The sequence below is a fragment of the Carcharodon carcharias genome, chromosome 20 (assembly GCF_017639515.1).
Source record: "Carcharodon carcharias isolate sCarCar2 chromosome 20, sCarCar2.pri, whole genome shotgun sequence".
Classification (NCBI taxonomy): domain Eukaryota; kingdom Metazoa; phylum Chordata; class Chondrichthyes; order Lamniformes; family Lamnidae; genus Carcharodon; species Carcharodon carcharias.
In genome coordinates this window covers 83,271,306-83,286,842 of record NC_054486.1, presented here as the reverse complement: position 1 = coordinate 83,286,842, position 15,537 = coordinate 83,271,306, and the positions used below count along the sequence as shown (strand labels likewise).

Here is a 15,537-nt window from a genome sequence, read left to right as displayed (position 1 = left end):
TCCTACCGTGACAGGGCCTGAAACAAGGTCACACTCCAGGCGGACCTTATGGAGTGGCGTTTGCACAGATCCTCCTCCCACTCCACTGATCAGGGTTTTGGTCTTCAGGGAGGACTCGAGGGATAGGTTTAGATTTCCTTCCAACATCAAAGACTGAGTGGCCCCTGTGTCCAGGGGTAGTACAACAGACTTGCTATAGGGACACTGTTCCTGAAAGGACAAAACTCCAGAAGTTCTCTGGGTGCTTGTCCAACTTAGTGCCGTGACCTCCAAGGGGACTACTTATACGGAGTCTTTGTCTGCGATGCTGCTGGTTAGATGATAAAATGGCAAACTGACTTTGCAGTTCCACAAGCTAGAGTTCTGTGTCACATGACTTCCACCTCTCCACTCTGGCTTTGCCAAGGGATGTGTATCTCTCGTCTGGGTTATCGATATTGTTGAATGTCTCAACCATTAAGAATTAAATGGAAGGTTGTGGGGTCCTTTGTCTTTGTAGATGAGCAGACATCTGTTGGCAGCCCTGGCCTTTGTACAAAAACAAAAAATGCTGGAAAAACTCAGGAGGTCTAGCAGCATCTGTGGAGAGAGAAACAGAATTAACGTAACAAGTCTTTATGACCCTTCCTCAGAGCTGAAGAAAGGTCACACAGACTCGTTATGTTAACTCTGTTTCTCTCTCCACAGATGCTGCTAGACCTCCTGGGTTTTTCCAGCATTTTCTGTTTTTGTTTCAGATTTCCAGATTCTGCAGTACTTTGCTTTGGCCTTTGTATAACTCTCTTTGAAGTTGGTCTGTGCAACCCACAATGTGTCGTTAGTGGCTTTTCAGAGATAATGACATGCATGTTTCCCTGATACTGCCAAGTAGCTCCTTTTGTTTGAGAGTCACTGACAGACAGATTCAGCCATTTTAGGTCTTTATCCAGTTTTAAATTTTGATAGATAGCAATCAGCATATCTCTATATATTCTATGAAGAATATATACAAGGTGAGATCTTAGTCCCTCACAGTAAATCTAAAAAATACTAGAAGGCAGGCCAACTAGGATAGATAATAAATGTGGAAGAAGTTAGATAAAAAAAAGTCAAATCCATTTTTCACTATAACCACACGTAGGGACAAAACAGTCTAGGTATTGCATCATGATCATTTTGATTTGAATCTGTCAAGCAGCTGGCTGAACAACCTATAAACATACACCAAATACTATGTATTGGTCTTTTTGATTGAAGTGGATATTTTATGGTGATTATCTAGCACAAGAGAGACACTTTCCTCGCCTTGGATCTGATTGAACAGGTTCCTGCAATGTTTGCAGGACAGTGAAATGAAATTAAATGAAAAATCGTGCAAGATCATTTATCAAACGTAAGCAGATAACCAACTAGTGGGGTGTCTGTGTCAAAGGAAGTTGCTTCTGCAGGAGTCAACCACGTCTGATAACTGCACCTGGTCCTTGACACTCACCAAACTCTCACCTGTGGCTCCACATAGTTGTTTGTGCATGACAGTGGCCAAACCCCAGTAACTGTGGTGGTTTGCAGGCCAAACCAGATGAGGGTAGGTGAGCTGGAGAATGCCTATCTCCAATTGCCCTTTTTCAATGCACAAAAGAAGGAGCTGCCTTGACGAATGTAGCAGAGGAAATGGTATTCCCTTACTGGCACTGAAAGTGTTGCAGCACAGCTGTGTCGACAGCTGTAAAGTTCATTGACATGGGCGTAGACAATGTTGCAGATCATCCACTGCAGCTGACCATATCTCCAGTAATTTTGACTTGTCAAGCCACTGGGAACAGATATGCAAGGCTGAGAGAGTGGGGCTGGCCAAGCATAATCCATCTCGACTGTAGTCAGCTCACGGGGAGATGTTTCTTACTGACTCCTAAACACACATTCCATTAAATCCCGAAATGCACTCCATTTAGTATGCACTCACTACAGTATATTGTGGGCGAGACAAAAAAAAAGGGAACTCTACTTAGCTTCTTAGAACATACAAGCTCAACTTGATAAAGTCAACAGCTTCCAACCCCAGCACAGAATTGCTCTGCTTGGCAGGGATCTATTGCAGTACAATACAGGTCAAGTATCCTTTATCCGAAAACCGAACACATCCAAAAATTGCACTTATTTTGACACTCATCGACCTTTAGCGCGGGAAGTCTAGTTGTTTCCCTGCACTGCTTACCTTACGATTTTTGTGGTGGACACGTCAAAAAGAAACTTTTTCAGATATCCCATATTTATTATTCAGTGATACATCTTTCTTTCCTGGCTATTTTATTTCCCTTAGACTATAGTTAGTCTAGGCTTAGGCTATTATAATGTAAGTTTATATGTGGTATCCGAAAACCACAATTATCTGAAATCCAAAATGCAATCAGCCCTAAGGGCTGTGGATAAAGGATACTCCATCTGTATTGATATTACAACTTTAAGCAAAATCCATCTAACAGAGGAGGGGTAGCTAATAGAGCAATCAGCAGGCAACATGTTCTTCTATATAGACAAACCAAAGAGTGAGAAGTGAGAGGCAGGTGTTGGCTTTGCTATCAAGTCTGACATCACAACGATTTGGGATACTCTCTCTAAGGGCATAAATGATTGCCTCATGACTCTACATCCACCGCTTGTTAACAAGAAGAATGTGGCAATCATCATGCACTCCAACAGTAGCTATTCCTGAGATTATAAAAGCTCATTGTGATGGGGGTATTCAATACAAGGGTATGAGTTGACTTTCAGGCTTGGAATGGTGTCCTGGGGAATCAAAGTGTGGGGAAATGCAATCGCAATGGCATGCTTCTCTTTTCACCCATTGTAATATGTCAATCACTAACACCATCTTGAGACAGAAGGCAAAATACATAAATACTTGGATGCACCAAAGATCTAAACACTGGCGTTAGATTGACTTTATCATCATCCGGTAAAGCAACATAGCAGATGTTATGTTCACCATGGTTATGAGAGGAGTAAAATGCTCTACAGCTCCAAAATGAAATTTATTATCTCACCAAAAAGATCAACATGCACTAGACCTCCAAGAAATCTAGATGTGCAAAAACTGGCATCTGCAGACTGCTGTGAATAACTCAGGCTCAGGCTTGAGTGACAGCTGCTCTCCAAAGAAAATCCGAGTGATGATGTTGAAATGAAACTTCCAATCAACAGTTCTGGAAGCTGCCAATGATGTCCAGGGATCATAGGAAAGAAACCGCCAAGATTGAGTTAATGAAAACGATTATCAAATTAAGGAGAAAAAAAGCAGCATGCAGCATGCTGAGAAACTAAGCTCCATCCGCTGGTAAGCTATCACTCCAGGAGAGCAAAAGGAACCTGCAACAGAAACTATATAGGATGCAAGACACATGGTGGGCTAAACAAGCCAGAGAGCTTCTAGTCTATGCCGACCAGAACAACATGAGGAAATTCTATAAAGCCCTGAAGACTGAATATGGTCCTCCCTCACGCAGCTACTCATCTATTCTCAGCATTGATGGGGAATCTCTCCTGATGGACAGGGCAATTATCAAAGAATGCTGAACTGAGCTCTATGGGCCCTTTGTACCATCAGGACTGACAATGTGATAAGTTAGATATGCCCAGGAACCCAAGAGGGAAAGAAAATTCTACAGCGAGCATCTTCTGCTGTTGTGCCAAAGGGGTACTTCTTAAGCCAATTTGTTGGCCAGGAGATGATTTAAATATTGGAGGAATGCCACACTGACTACGGACCTTTGCCATGTCAGGCTCCATAAGAAAATGTGCCTACTTCAGTGGGCATGGACTTGAGTGATCCATCTGCACAGATTTTGTTTCAGTTGTGACAAAAATGGGAGTTATTTTGCCATGGTTGATAGGTTTTTGCTCTCTAATGTATTTCTTAGCTAAAAGAATGGTTCTTTGAAGAAATAGACTACCTTCAAAATAGTTTCTGCAATGCATGCTAGTGGATGGGCTGCAACTGCATACTAGCTAATTTGCTTCCATTGATTTTTGTTTCGGTGTAAGAAAGAAACGGGCAATATGATATTAATCTGGATAGCCCTGATATAGAGTGCATTGCACTAATCAAATCATCGAAAGTGGAATATTTAGAACTGCAGAATAATAAGTGGGTCTCAAAAACAACGAAAAGAAACATAGCAATCTATCAGGATAACAAGAGAATGTAGGCCTTATCATTTACCCAAAGCGTGACAACTGTGGTAGTCAAGCAGGGCTGGCTCTTCCACAAGGGACTCATTGGGAGGATGCAGGGGAGGGAATAAGAAGGGGAGGATATGTTTCGTCATGATGCTTCAACCATCATGTTATGCGACAGGCTTGATGGACCAGCTGGCCTCTCCCTTAGGGTTGCCTAATCTCTCCAGGATTGGCCTATCCAGTTATTAAAGGATGCTGAACTGAGCATTAAGTGCTTAAGAGCCAAAACACCATAAGTGGGATAGCTATAGACAAGCTTCCAGACTGGTCCAAATATGAAAATGTGAACAGCAAACCTTCTATAGTGGAGGTTGACAAAGCCATCAGACCCTTATCCTCACGGAAAGTTCCAGGCTCAGACAGGATCCCAGGAGAAACTTACAAATCTAAGAGACCCCAGCTAGCTGTCAAACTCACACAACTATATCACAGAATATAGAATCAACAAACCATTCCTCAGAAGTTCAGCAATGCTGCGCCTTTTCACTTGTACAAAGGAAAGGGACAAAAATCTGTGTATGACAACTGCAGAAGATTCTCGCTGCCTGTGTTAGCTGGTAAGATTCTAGCAAAAGTTCTACTCAACAGACTGGTAAGCCACATAGAGCAGAACATGTACTGCCAGAAAGTCAAAGTGGGTTGAGGAAAGACAATGGCAGAGTGGTATTGTCATCGAACTAGTAATCCAGAGACCCAGAGTAATGCTTGGGGGAACCTGGGTTCGAATCCCACCATGGCAGATGGTGAAATTTGAATTCAATAGGGGAAAAAAAAAAATCTGGAATGATGACCATGAAACCATTGTCGATTGTTGTAAAAACCCATCTGCTTCACTAACTGCTCCCATTACTTGGTTTGGCCTACATGTGACTCTAGAATTGTCTGCACAGTGAGATGGCAAATAAAATTGTCACAGCATAAACAGATTTGCCCGTTTACACAAGAAACTATGGAGGAAACATGATATCTAGCTTACAACAAGACTTACCTACCCTCCTTTATGCCTGTGACACATGGTCTACCTACTCCAGACACATGAAGCAATTAGATAGGTTCCACATGAGAAGCATTCAGGGATCATGCGCATCAAATGGGAGGAAAAGTGCCCAGCACTGAGGTACTTCAAAGAGCAGAAATACCTGAAATTGAAGCACGCATCATCAAGAGCTCAGATGGAGTGGACATGTAAATACGTATGACTGATGATAAAATCCTGAAGGTGGCCATGTATTCACAACTAAAATTTGGAAACCACCTGTGAGGTAGGCTTGAAGGCGAACTTCAGGAAGTCCACCAAAGACTGGGAGAAAAATGCACAAGAAAGAATTATCTGAAGAGCGATCTCACATAGTGATGTTGCTTCCTTTGAACAGCAAAGAACACAGGTAGCAAAGAAAAAAGGTATGCTAGAAAGACTCAATAAAATCAGACAATTCAATTGCACCGTGGAAAGCCACAAGGGTCTGAAATTGGGCTCCATAATCACATTGGTCCGCACAACAGATGACTCTACACAGGCAAGAAACAGCCATCTTCAATAATGGAAGGAAATTGGCAACTGAACTAGTACTGCATATATATTCATTGCAACTGGAGTTTGATCTGGTTTCTTTTTTAAGTGAGGAACTAGATCATTATCATTAGATAAGTCTCCTTTATATGGCACAGAATCCACATGGATAATATATCTACTGTAATGAAGTTATCACCATTATAGCATCTTAAAGCAATAATGTCAATCATGACTTGGTCTTACTCTTGCATCAGACTGTTTCAATTTGAAGAATGATGAGCAGTCCACAAGCCAATCTATGAGGTTATTGTTAGAGACAAATAATCTTAACTATCATCTTTAACCTTTGTTAGTATATACTTGACAGGAAATAACTCACTGTGATTTGACCCAATATTGAAGCTCCAGATATAGAAAGTAGTGTCATCTCATCCAGATTTAGGATTTTAGGCATTTGCTTCACAACAGGATCCATTTTTAGAACTTCTTCATCAAGCGCCTTGGCTTGTTGTGTAATCATTATTTCTGCTTTACTTTGCTTCCTTTGAGATGTTTTATTTTCAGAAAATGCAGAAAATAATTGTAGATCATTCTAAATAAATTCAATTTGTAAAAAAAAATTGTAATTGAATAAACACATTCATTTATAGTTTGAAAAGTGCTGTCTTTATTTTCATTAGATTTTCCTAATTCCCTTCTTTATCCATCAAACTTACAAGCAGAGGATGATTAAATCTGTTATTCCATGAGCTACAATGCAAATGTTAGGGTTTTCTTTGCCCTCTGTACTGGTAGAATGTTGTGCAAAGTAGGTGTACTGTATCAGATGTAATATTCCAATAGACACTGTCCTAAGTAGAATATAATAAGAAATTCCATAGGATGAGGGTGGATTTTTCTTTATTTCCCACCCACTCATTTGATAGAATTAATTAATACTGGTTACCATTTTGTTGAGAAAGGATTTGGAAATTTTTCTAGGATCCAAGAATATTGTGAAATATTGTGGCAGTATGACAAACTACCTAGATCAGGTATATTTACTTCTGCATTTTGACATATATTTAATTCACTTGTTTCAACCACATCTCCATGTAATTGCATTGGGAACAGAACTCTGTAGAGGAAGCAGTGTGTTCCTTGTAGAAGCTATGACGGGAAAAGAACTCCAAGCATCAAACTCTTTTAGTTTAGTTTCAGAAAATGGTTTAATGTATTGCTGCAAGTTAAGTATTAAAATTGTTCTTCACCTATTGATTTGTTTTCCTTCTGCTTAAAGTTATAGCTTCCAATGTATACACTTTGAAGTTTAGCATGAAATGCATGGACTGTTTTTAAGTTATTTTTCCATCCATCAGCAAACTATGAAGTATACAGTGAGTATCTCATGTTACTTCCACAGTCTTGTCCCCTCCTGTAGGGATAGATTGTTAACCAAAAGTCAACCTATACCAGTCACTTCCTGTGTAAGATAAAGATTTCAGATCACAGATGGGGTCAGCCTATCACCTTGTGCTGGGCATGAAAAATAAGTGTTAGGTAAAAGGTTGCACATTAATATCAAGGGGCTGGATTTTCCCTTCAGGGTGGAAAAACAGAAGCTAGAACTCTTTCCAGGTCTTGAACATCTTTAATTTAAAAAAATTCAGCAGCCAGGCCACTACAGTGCTAGGAGAGGGAGTCCCTTTACAGGGCAGCCTATGGCTGCTCCAGCACCCAGGCAGGCAGGCAGGGCCTCTAGAATTACAAATTATATTTATAGTTGTTTGGTTGTACAGAACTTGAGTAGTGCTGAACAAAGAGACATGTCTAAGCTTTTCAACTTGTGCTCATCAGGACACTTTGCAAGAATACCAATATAAGGGGAAAACAATTCATATTGTATGTGAAGAGAGTGCTAATTGATTGGCAAGTGACGTTGCCATGATGAAGGTACCAGTGATGGCGACTGATAGTTAACTGCCAAGTATTGTTTGAAATTTAAACCAGGCAAATTGGCCCTGATTGGTCAAGGCATTGCCCTGAGGAACGAATCAGTGAATGGCTGTCACTTATTTTGTTTAGCTGAAACAGATGCAGTGTGTGTACATGTTCCTTCTGTCTGCAAAGAATAGGGCTCTGTGTATCACTTACATTTACATAGTGCCTTTAACATAAGGAAATGTCCCAAGGCACTTCACAGTAGCATTATAAAACAAAATATGACACTGAGACACATAAGGAGATATTAGGTCAGATGACTAAAAGCTTGGTCAAAGGTAGATTTTAAAGGGTGTCTTAGAAGAGGCAGAAAGACAGTGAGAGAGGAAAAGAGATGTAGGAAAAGTGTTCCAAAGCTTAGGGAGCCATCACTCCAGTCAAGCCTAATGCCACTGGGTGCCTGCCTCCAGGGATAAACTGGTCTCCATCGGTGCTGGAAAATGGAGGCTAAATGGAAAATCTCAGTCAGTCTTCTTTAATTGGAATTAGCTAGTCCCTTAATGAGCCTAATTGTATACCTACCACGTGTAGGCAGGTAGTCCTGCCAGTCCCTTTCTAGCCTCAACAAAAATGGCCTGGAGGCTGGATGGAGCAAGGGAACAGGCACGCTGGCTAGTGAATCTAATTTTCAGCCCTGGGTTGAAAACCCAGTCCATAGATTCAACTGCCAAATTAACAGCATGAAACCACTACCCCACCCACTCCCCTCCTCCTCATGGGGTTGACCACAATAACTGGATACTGAAATTGGCTCTTGAAATACAGATAACATTAATCCACTCTGAAGAGAATAATTAATTACGGAGTATGCTTCTCCCATTGTCTCTTAAACCTAGTCCAAAGAGTTGTTGGAATTGGCATAACCCTGCATACATTCAAGTTTTTCCATGATCGTTTCCTGTGGAATATCAAGGCATTGATGCATTATCATCATATACTTTTTTATCCTCTACTTGATGCTGGATACTGACATTTGAGATCGTTATCTGCTCTCTGATACAACCATGTCAGATGGGACAGCCAACTGGGTAAGCAGAGGCAGATTGTGATAGGATTGAAAAATCGAAACAGAAATATTTTTTTCCAGAAAGACTATTTAACACTATATTTTATATTTGATAGATGGGGGAAGTAATTTATACTGGGAGCTCCTTTAAAATGTTATAGTATACTTGCTACTCTAGCTAAAACTTTTCACAAATTATTACTTCCAAAATAGTTCCTTTATCAGTTTCTGACTTTTTTTTTAGTTCATGATATGAGCGTCGTTGGCAGGCCAGCATTTGTTGTTGATCCCTAATTGCCCTTAAGAAAGTGATGTTGAGCTACCTTCTTGAACCACTGCAGTGCATCTAGTGCAGGTACATCCACATTGCTCTTTCAATTCTCTTCCTAGATATTTGACCCACTGACAGTGAAGGAACATTGAAATAGTTCCAAGTCAGGATGGTGTGAAGTTTGGAAGGGAAATTGCAGATGGTGGTGTTCTGACGCGTCTGCTGCGCTTGGCCTTCTCAGTGTACAGGCTGTAGGTATGGTTGGCGCTATTGAAGGAGACTTGGTGAGTTGCTGCAGTGCATCTTGTAGAAACTACACACTGCTGCCACTGTGTGCCAGTAGCCGAGGGAATGGACGTTTAAGGTAGTGGACGGGATGCCGATCAAGTGGGCTACTTCATCCCAGCTGGTGTCAAGCTTTGAGTGTAGTTAGTGCTGTATTCATCCAGGCAAGTGGAGAATATTTCATCACACACCCTGACTTGTGCCTTGTAGATGGGGTAAGACTTTAGGAAGTCAGGAAGTGAATTACCTGCCACTGAATTCCCAGCCTCTGGCTTGCTCTTGTAGCCACAGTATTAATACATATTTTTCTTTATTCTTTCATGGGACGTGGGCATCACTGCCAAGACCAGCGTTTCTTGCCCATTCCTAATTGCCCTTAAAGTGAGTGGCTTACTAGGCCACTCAGCATTAACAGCATAAGTTAATTTCCATTTCAGAGGGCAGTTAAGAGTTAACCACATTGCTATGGATCTGGAGTCACATATAGGCCAGACCAGGTAAGGATAGCAGATTTCCTTCCATAAAGAGCACTCGTGAACCAGATGGGTTTTTATGACAAACAATGATGGTTTCATGGTCACCATTACCTGAGACTAACTTTATATTCCAGATTTATTAATTGAATTCAAATTCTACCAGTTACTATGGTGAGATTTGAACCCATATATCCAAGGCATTAGCTTGGATCTTGGGTCTCTGCATTACTAGTCCAATGACATTAATGCCACACCACTATCTTCCCATATGGCTGATTCAGTTCAGTTTCTGGTCAATCCCCAGAATGTTGATGGTGGGAGATTCAGAGATGGTAATACTGATGAACATCAAGGGAAGATAGCTAGATTCTCTCTTGTTCGAGATAGTCATTGCCTGTCACTTGTGTGGCATGAATGTTACTTGTCACTTATCAACCCAAGTCTGAATGTTGTCCAGGTCATGATGCTTGCAGGCGTGACAGCTTTGATATCTGAGGGGTTGCAAATGGTGCTGAAAACCGTGCAACAATAAGCAAACATGTTCATTTCTAACCTTATGATGGAGGGAAGGTCATTGATGAAGCAGCTGAAGATGGTTGGACCTAGGACAGTGCCCTGAGGAACTCTTGCAGCAATGTCCTGGGGCTGGGATGATTGGCCTCCAACAACCACAACCATTTCTCTTTGTGCTAGTATGACTCCAAACAGTGAAGAGTTTTCACCCCGATTCCCTCTGACTTCAATTTTGCTAGGGTTTTTAAAAAATTCTTTCATGGGATGTTGGCATCACTGACTAGGCCTGCATTTCTAATTGCTCTTGAGAAGGCGGTGGTGAGGTACATTCTTGAAATGCTGCAGTCCATGTGGTGTAGGTATACGCACAGTGCTGTTAGGGAGGGAGTTCCAGGATTTTGACCCAGCAACAGAGAAGGAGCGGAGATATATTTCCAAGTCAAGATGGTGAGTGGCTTGGAGGGGAACTTCCAGGTGGTGGTTGCCCTTGCTTTTCTAGATGTAGTGGCCGTGGATTTGGAAAGTGATGTCAAGGGAGGGTTTCTGCAGCGCATCTTGTAGATGGTACACACTGCTGCCACTGTGCGTTGGCGGTGGAGGGAGTGAATATTTGTGGATGGGGTGTCCTGCATGACATCAAGCTTCTTCAGTGTTGCTGGAGCTGCACTCATCCAGGCATTGTATTCCATCACACTCTGACTTGTGCCTTGTAGATGGTGGATAGGCTTTGGGGAGTCAGGAGACGAGTTGCTCGCTGAAGGATTCCTATCCTCTGACCTGCTCTTGTAGCCACAATATTTATATGGCTAGTCCAGTTCAGTTTCTGGTCAATGGTAACCCCCAGGATGTTGATAGTGGAGGATTCTCATAGAAGTTTAAAGCACAGAAAGAGGCCAATTGGCCCATTGTATCCAATTCAGCGATGGTAATGCCATTGAATGTTAAGGGCGATGATTAGATTCTTTCCTGTTGGAGATGGTCATTACCTGGCGTGAATGTTACTTGCCACTTGTCCAAGTCTGGATATTGTCCAGGACTTGCTACATTTGGACATGGACTGCTTCAGTGTCTGAGAAGTCACAAATGGTGCTGAACATTGTACAATCATCAGTGAACATCCCCACTTCTGACCTTATGATAGAAGGAAGGTCATTGATGAAGCAGCTCAAGATGGTTGGGCCTAGGACACTACCCTGAGGAACTCTGCAGCTATATCTTGGAACTGAAATGACTCACCTCCAACTACCACAACCAATTTCCTTTGTGCTAGGTATGATTCCAACCAGGGGAGAGTTTTCCCCCTGATTCCCATCGACTCCAGTTTTGCTAGAGCTCTTTAATGCCACACTTGGTCAAATGCTGCCTTGATGTCAAGGGCAGTCACTCTCTTCTCACCCTTTGAGCTCCTCTGCTGACAATAATGGAACATGAGCAAACATAGTGACAGCTTATATTTATATAGAGACTTTAATGCAATAAAATGTCCCAAAGTGCTTCAGAGGAGTGGTTTCAACCAAAATTTGATACACGCCACATAAAGGGATGTTAGGTCAGATGACAAAGTTTGGACAGATGGGTAAGTTTTCTGGAGCTTCTTTGTGAGGTAGGTTGTCCATGGTGAAGTCCCTGTGCTTCCGAGGAGACATCATTGACTCATCAGGTGAGTGGGAACTTTAAATTTTATCCAACTGTTAGATAACCCTAGAACTGATGGCCCATCATGGGCTTTCCGTAGGAAAAAAAATGTAATTGTTGCTCCCTAATCACAGTGTACTGTACTGAAGCACTGAAAGTTTGGAGTAGATTCACAAGACACAGTCATGGAGATTGCATTGTCTTGCCACCACTACAGATTTTCTGCAGCAATGTAGTTAGCTGCCAAGACTAAGTGGATGAATGATGAATACTGCCAAGGATTTATCCCATCCATTTAATTGCCCTCTTGCTACCCATCTATCAGGATGTTGACCCTTGACCAGATCCCTCACATCGGCACAGTGCCATGGCAGAACATGTGACTAAGAAGGTGTAAACCAGTAGGGCTGTTAGTAGTCACAGCTGCAACATATACGGCACTGAGCATTACTGCGGAACCATTTACTCCACCAAGCCTTAACAGTAATTATTGATAATATGGTGAAAATGGTTAGTGCACATAAGCACGCAAAAGTGAATGAGCATTACAATTAGAATGGCTCACAACTCTTTTCACCTTACATTTTTATTGATAGAATGTCACAGAGGAAACAGGAGAAAGAGATGGGTCCCCATGCCTTTCTGATCAAGACCTTCTAGTTTTGGTGGAAGAGGTCCAGAACAGGAGAACAGTCTTGTACCCTGCTGGCCGGTGTAATCCACCTGCAACAACCTAGAAGGCCTGGATTCAGATTGTGGCTGCGGTGAGCACAGCAAGAGACCAGGATCTCTCACTGACACAGTGCCAGAAAAGGCTCAATGACCTGTTGCATTCTGGCAAGGTAAGTAGCTTGGCTCATCCACACAGAGGTCCAAGAGAAGGGTCACATCTGCATGCTGCAGCTAAGTTGTGAGACCTGGCACATACCTCTGCTTCAGCACTGAGGCATGTACATGTAAGCTACTCACATAGGTGCACGCAGATGTAATGAGCACTGTGATACATATGGTGAAGAGAAATATTGCTGCATGTACTATAGATCAGGCTAACATGAAATCACATTGTCATTATGGTCAAAAAAGGTGAAGAATGCTAAGGAATTGGCCCAGACTGGGGATGGATCAGCCTGGCTGAGAACAATTTGCTTGATTGAACAGATGGCCATAGAGATTGCCAGGGTGCCTGAGCAGCTGTCTGTTGGTGATCGTGAATTGTCAGTAGCAGGTGATAAAGGCAGCGGTAAATGCACCTTGGAACATGGTGATAATGATAAGATCACGATGTCAGTTCACTAAGCACAAGGTGTTGCTGCCATGAGATGCAGTACAAGGATTGGGTTGCATGAAACATGCAGCACGGTCATGGTTAAAGGCAGTGGCATGCATCAGAATGTGCTTTTACAATGAGAAGGGCTGTACCAACATGATTCCTTTTGTGTTTCACACAGGTCCCAGCTCTGCCCAGCAACCCCTCATACCCTCTCCCCAACCAATCCTCGGGCATCAAGAAAAGGAAGAGGTGTCTGAGGAGGAAGCATCACATCTGACTCTGCCAACTCAGATACTAGCACTTCAGAGGGATGTAGTGCCTGTCGAGTCGGAAGCACAGGGTGAAGAGCACCATACCAGCACAGGGAGAGGAGTCTGACTCAGATATTTGTGCACAGTCCCCTTGGAGGAGGGAGGAAAGTCACGATGGTGCTCCAGTGGGAAAGGAACGTGGAGCCTCAGGAGTCTTATTATGGGGCATAGTATTTGAACAATCATCAGTAGATACATACGAACAGAAGCAGGCCATTCGGCCCCTCGAACCTGCTCCGCCATTCAATAAGATCATGGCTGATCTGTGTGTTTCAAATTCCACATTCCCATCTACCCCGATAGCCTTCGATTTTCTTGCCTAACAAGAATCTATCTACCTCTGTCTCAAAAATATTCAGTGACCCGTCTCTACCGCCTTCTGAGGCAGAGAGTTCCAAAGTCGCACAACCCTCAGGGAAAAAAATTCTCATCTCTGTCCGGTAAGGGCAACACCTAATTTTAAAATAGTGTCCCCTAGTTCTGGACTCACCCACAAGAGGAAACATCCTTTCCACGTCTACCTTGTCAAGACTATTCAGGATCTTATACACTCCAATAAGTCACCCCTCACTCCTCTAAACCCCATTGGAAACAAGCCCAACCTGTCCAACCTATGCTCATAAGACAACCTGCTTATTCCAGGTATCAATCTAGTAAACCTCCTCTGATCTGCATCTAATGCATTTACGTCCTTCCTTAAATAAGGAGACCAAAACTGCACACAGTATTCAAGATGCAGTCTCACCAATCCCTGCATAACTAAAGCATAACATCCTTACTTTTATGTTCAATTCCTCTTGTCTTGATTACATGCTGTACCTGCATACAAACTTTTTGTGACTCATGCACAAGAACATCTAGATCCCTCTGCACTTCGCGCATGCACACAGAACAGCGCACTCATCTCCCTGAGGCTAAGTGCTGCCTCATGAAGATTGGCGCTAAATTTAAAAATGGTCAAGGAGCAGAAACAAAATTTCCCTGACATGTCCCCTCATGTGACACTCACATGAGTCGGGACATGTTCATCACTTTAACTCTAAACTTTAGTAAGTTTTTAAAAACCCTCATGAAACCTCATCCCGCCTGTGGATGAGGTTTCATGCTTTTCCTGAAGCCCATCAGGGCTCCCAGCCTGCCCGCCAACCTTAAGGGTAGACCGGCATGTCCATTAATTAAGTCAATTACTTTTTAAATGGCCTCAAAAGGCCGTTGACAGGTCAGCGGGTGCATAACTGATTCAGCTGCGCTCCCGCTGACCTGAACATTGAAATGATGCGGGGTGACATTGGGAGTTCTGTCCGACATCATCCTGCGTCATTTTACGCATCGGTGAGTGGGCTCCGCCCCCCGCTTGCCGACCTAAAGATCCTTGCCAGAGAGTTTGCATAAATGGGTCTTCTGTCTGATTGGCGGGATGTGACGAGTAGAGTCCCGCAGGGGTCTGTGCCTGGGCCTCAACATTTTACAATTTACATCAATTAATTAGATGAGGGGAGCAAAGCCATGGTAGCTAAACTTGAAGATGATACAAAGGTAGGTAGAAAAATATGTTGTGAAGAAGACATAAGGGGTTTGCAGATGGATATAGATAGGTTGAATAACTGTAATCCATCTGCCAGATTTTTGCCCAACGTGGGAAAATGTGAAGTTGTTCACTTTGGCAGGAAGAATGAAAAAGCAGCCTGTGTCCACCTCCTCTGAGGCAACACGTTGGGGGGCGGTGGGTGGACATTTTGTAGGAGTGCAAGGGCAGGGTATTGTCTCGCCTAGAGCACTAACGGGTTCACTGTGGCTACACTTTTCACATTGAGCACTTTTTGAAGATATTTACGTACACTCGTAGATGACTCGGTGTGTGTTTGTACGCTACAGAACTCAAAAAGAATGGTAACATGAAGGGCGTTCTTATCAGTGATAATGAAGGCAGTGTGCTGAGGTCCATCTTGAGATGAAGTCACCAGGAGCAAGGGTGTGATCACGCATGAAGCATTGGAGGGCTTTTTCCTTCTCTGGTCTATCACATAAGAATAGTATTCAAAGGCTCAAACACTGAGATGCT

The 15,537-nt window shown here is 42.7% G+C and overlaps 1 protein-coding gene across 1 annotated transcript in view; it reads right to left on the bottom strand.

The window, feature by feature from the left end:
• The window catches only part of lrrc9 (leucine rich repeat containing 9), a 185,802-nt gene that overhangs the window by 82,077 nt on the left and 88,188 nt on the right, over positions 1-15,537 (bottom strand). The window contains exon 15 of the mRNA XM_041214204.1: positions 6,108-6,320. Coding sequence (XP_041070138.1) covers positions 6,108-6,320 — 213 coding nt within the window. The remainder of the gene's footprint in view (positions 1-6,107; positions 6,321-15,537) is intronic.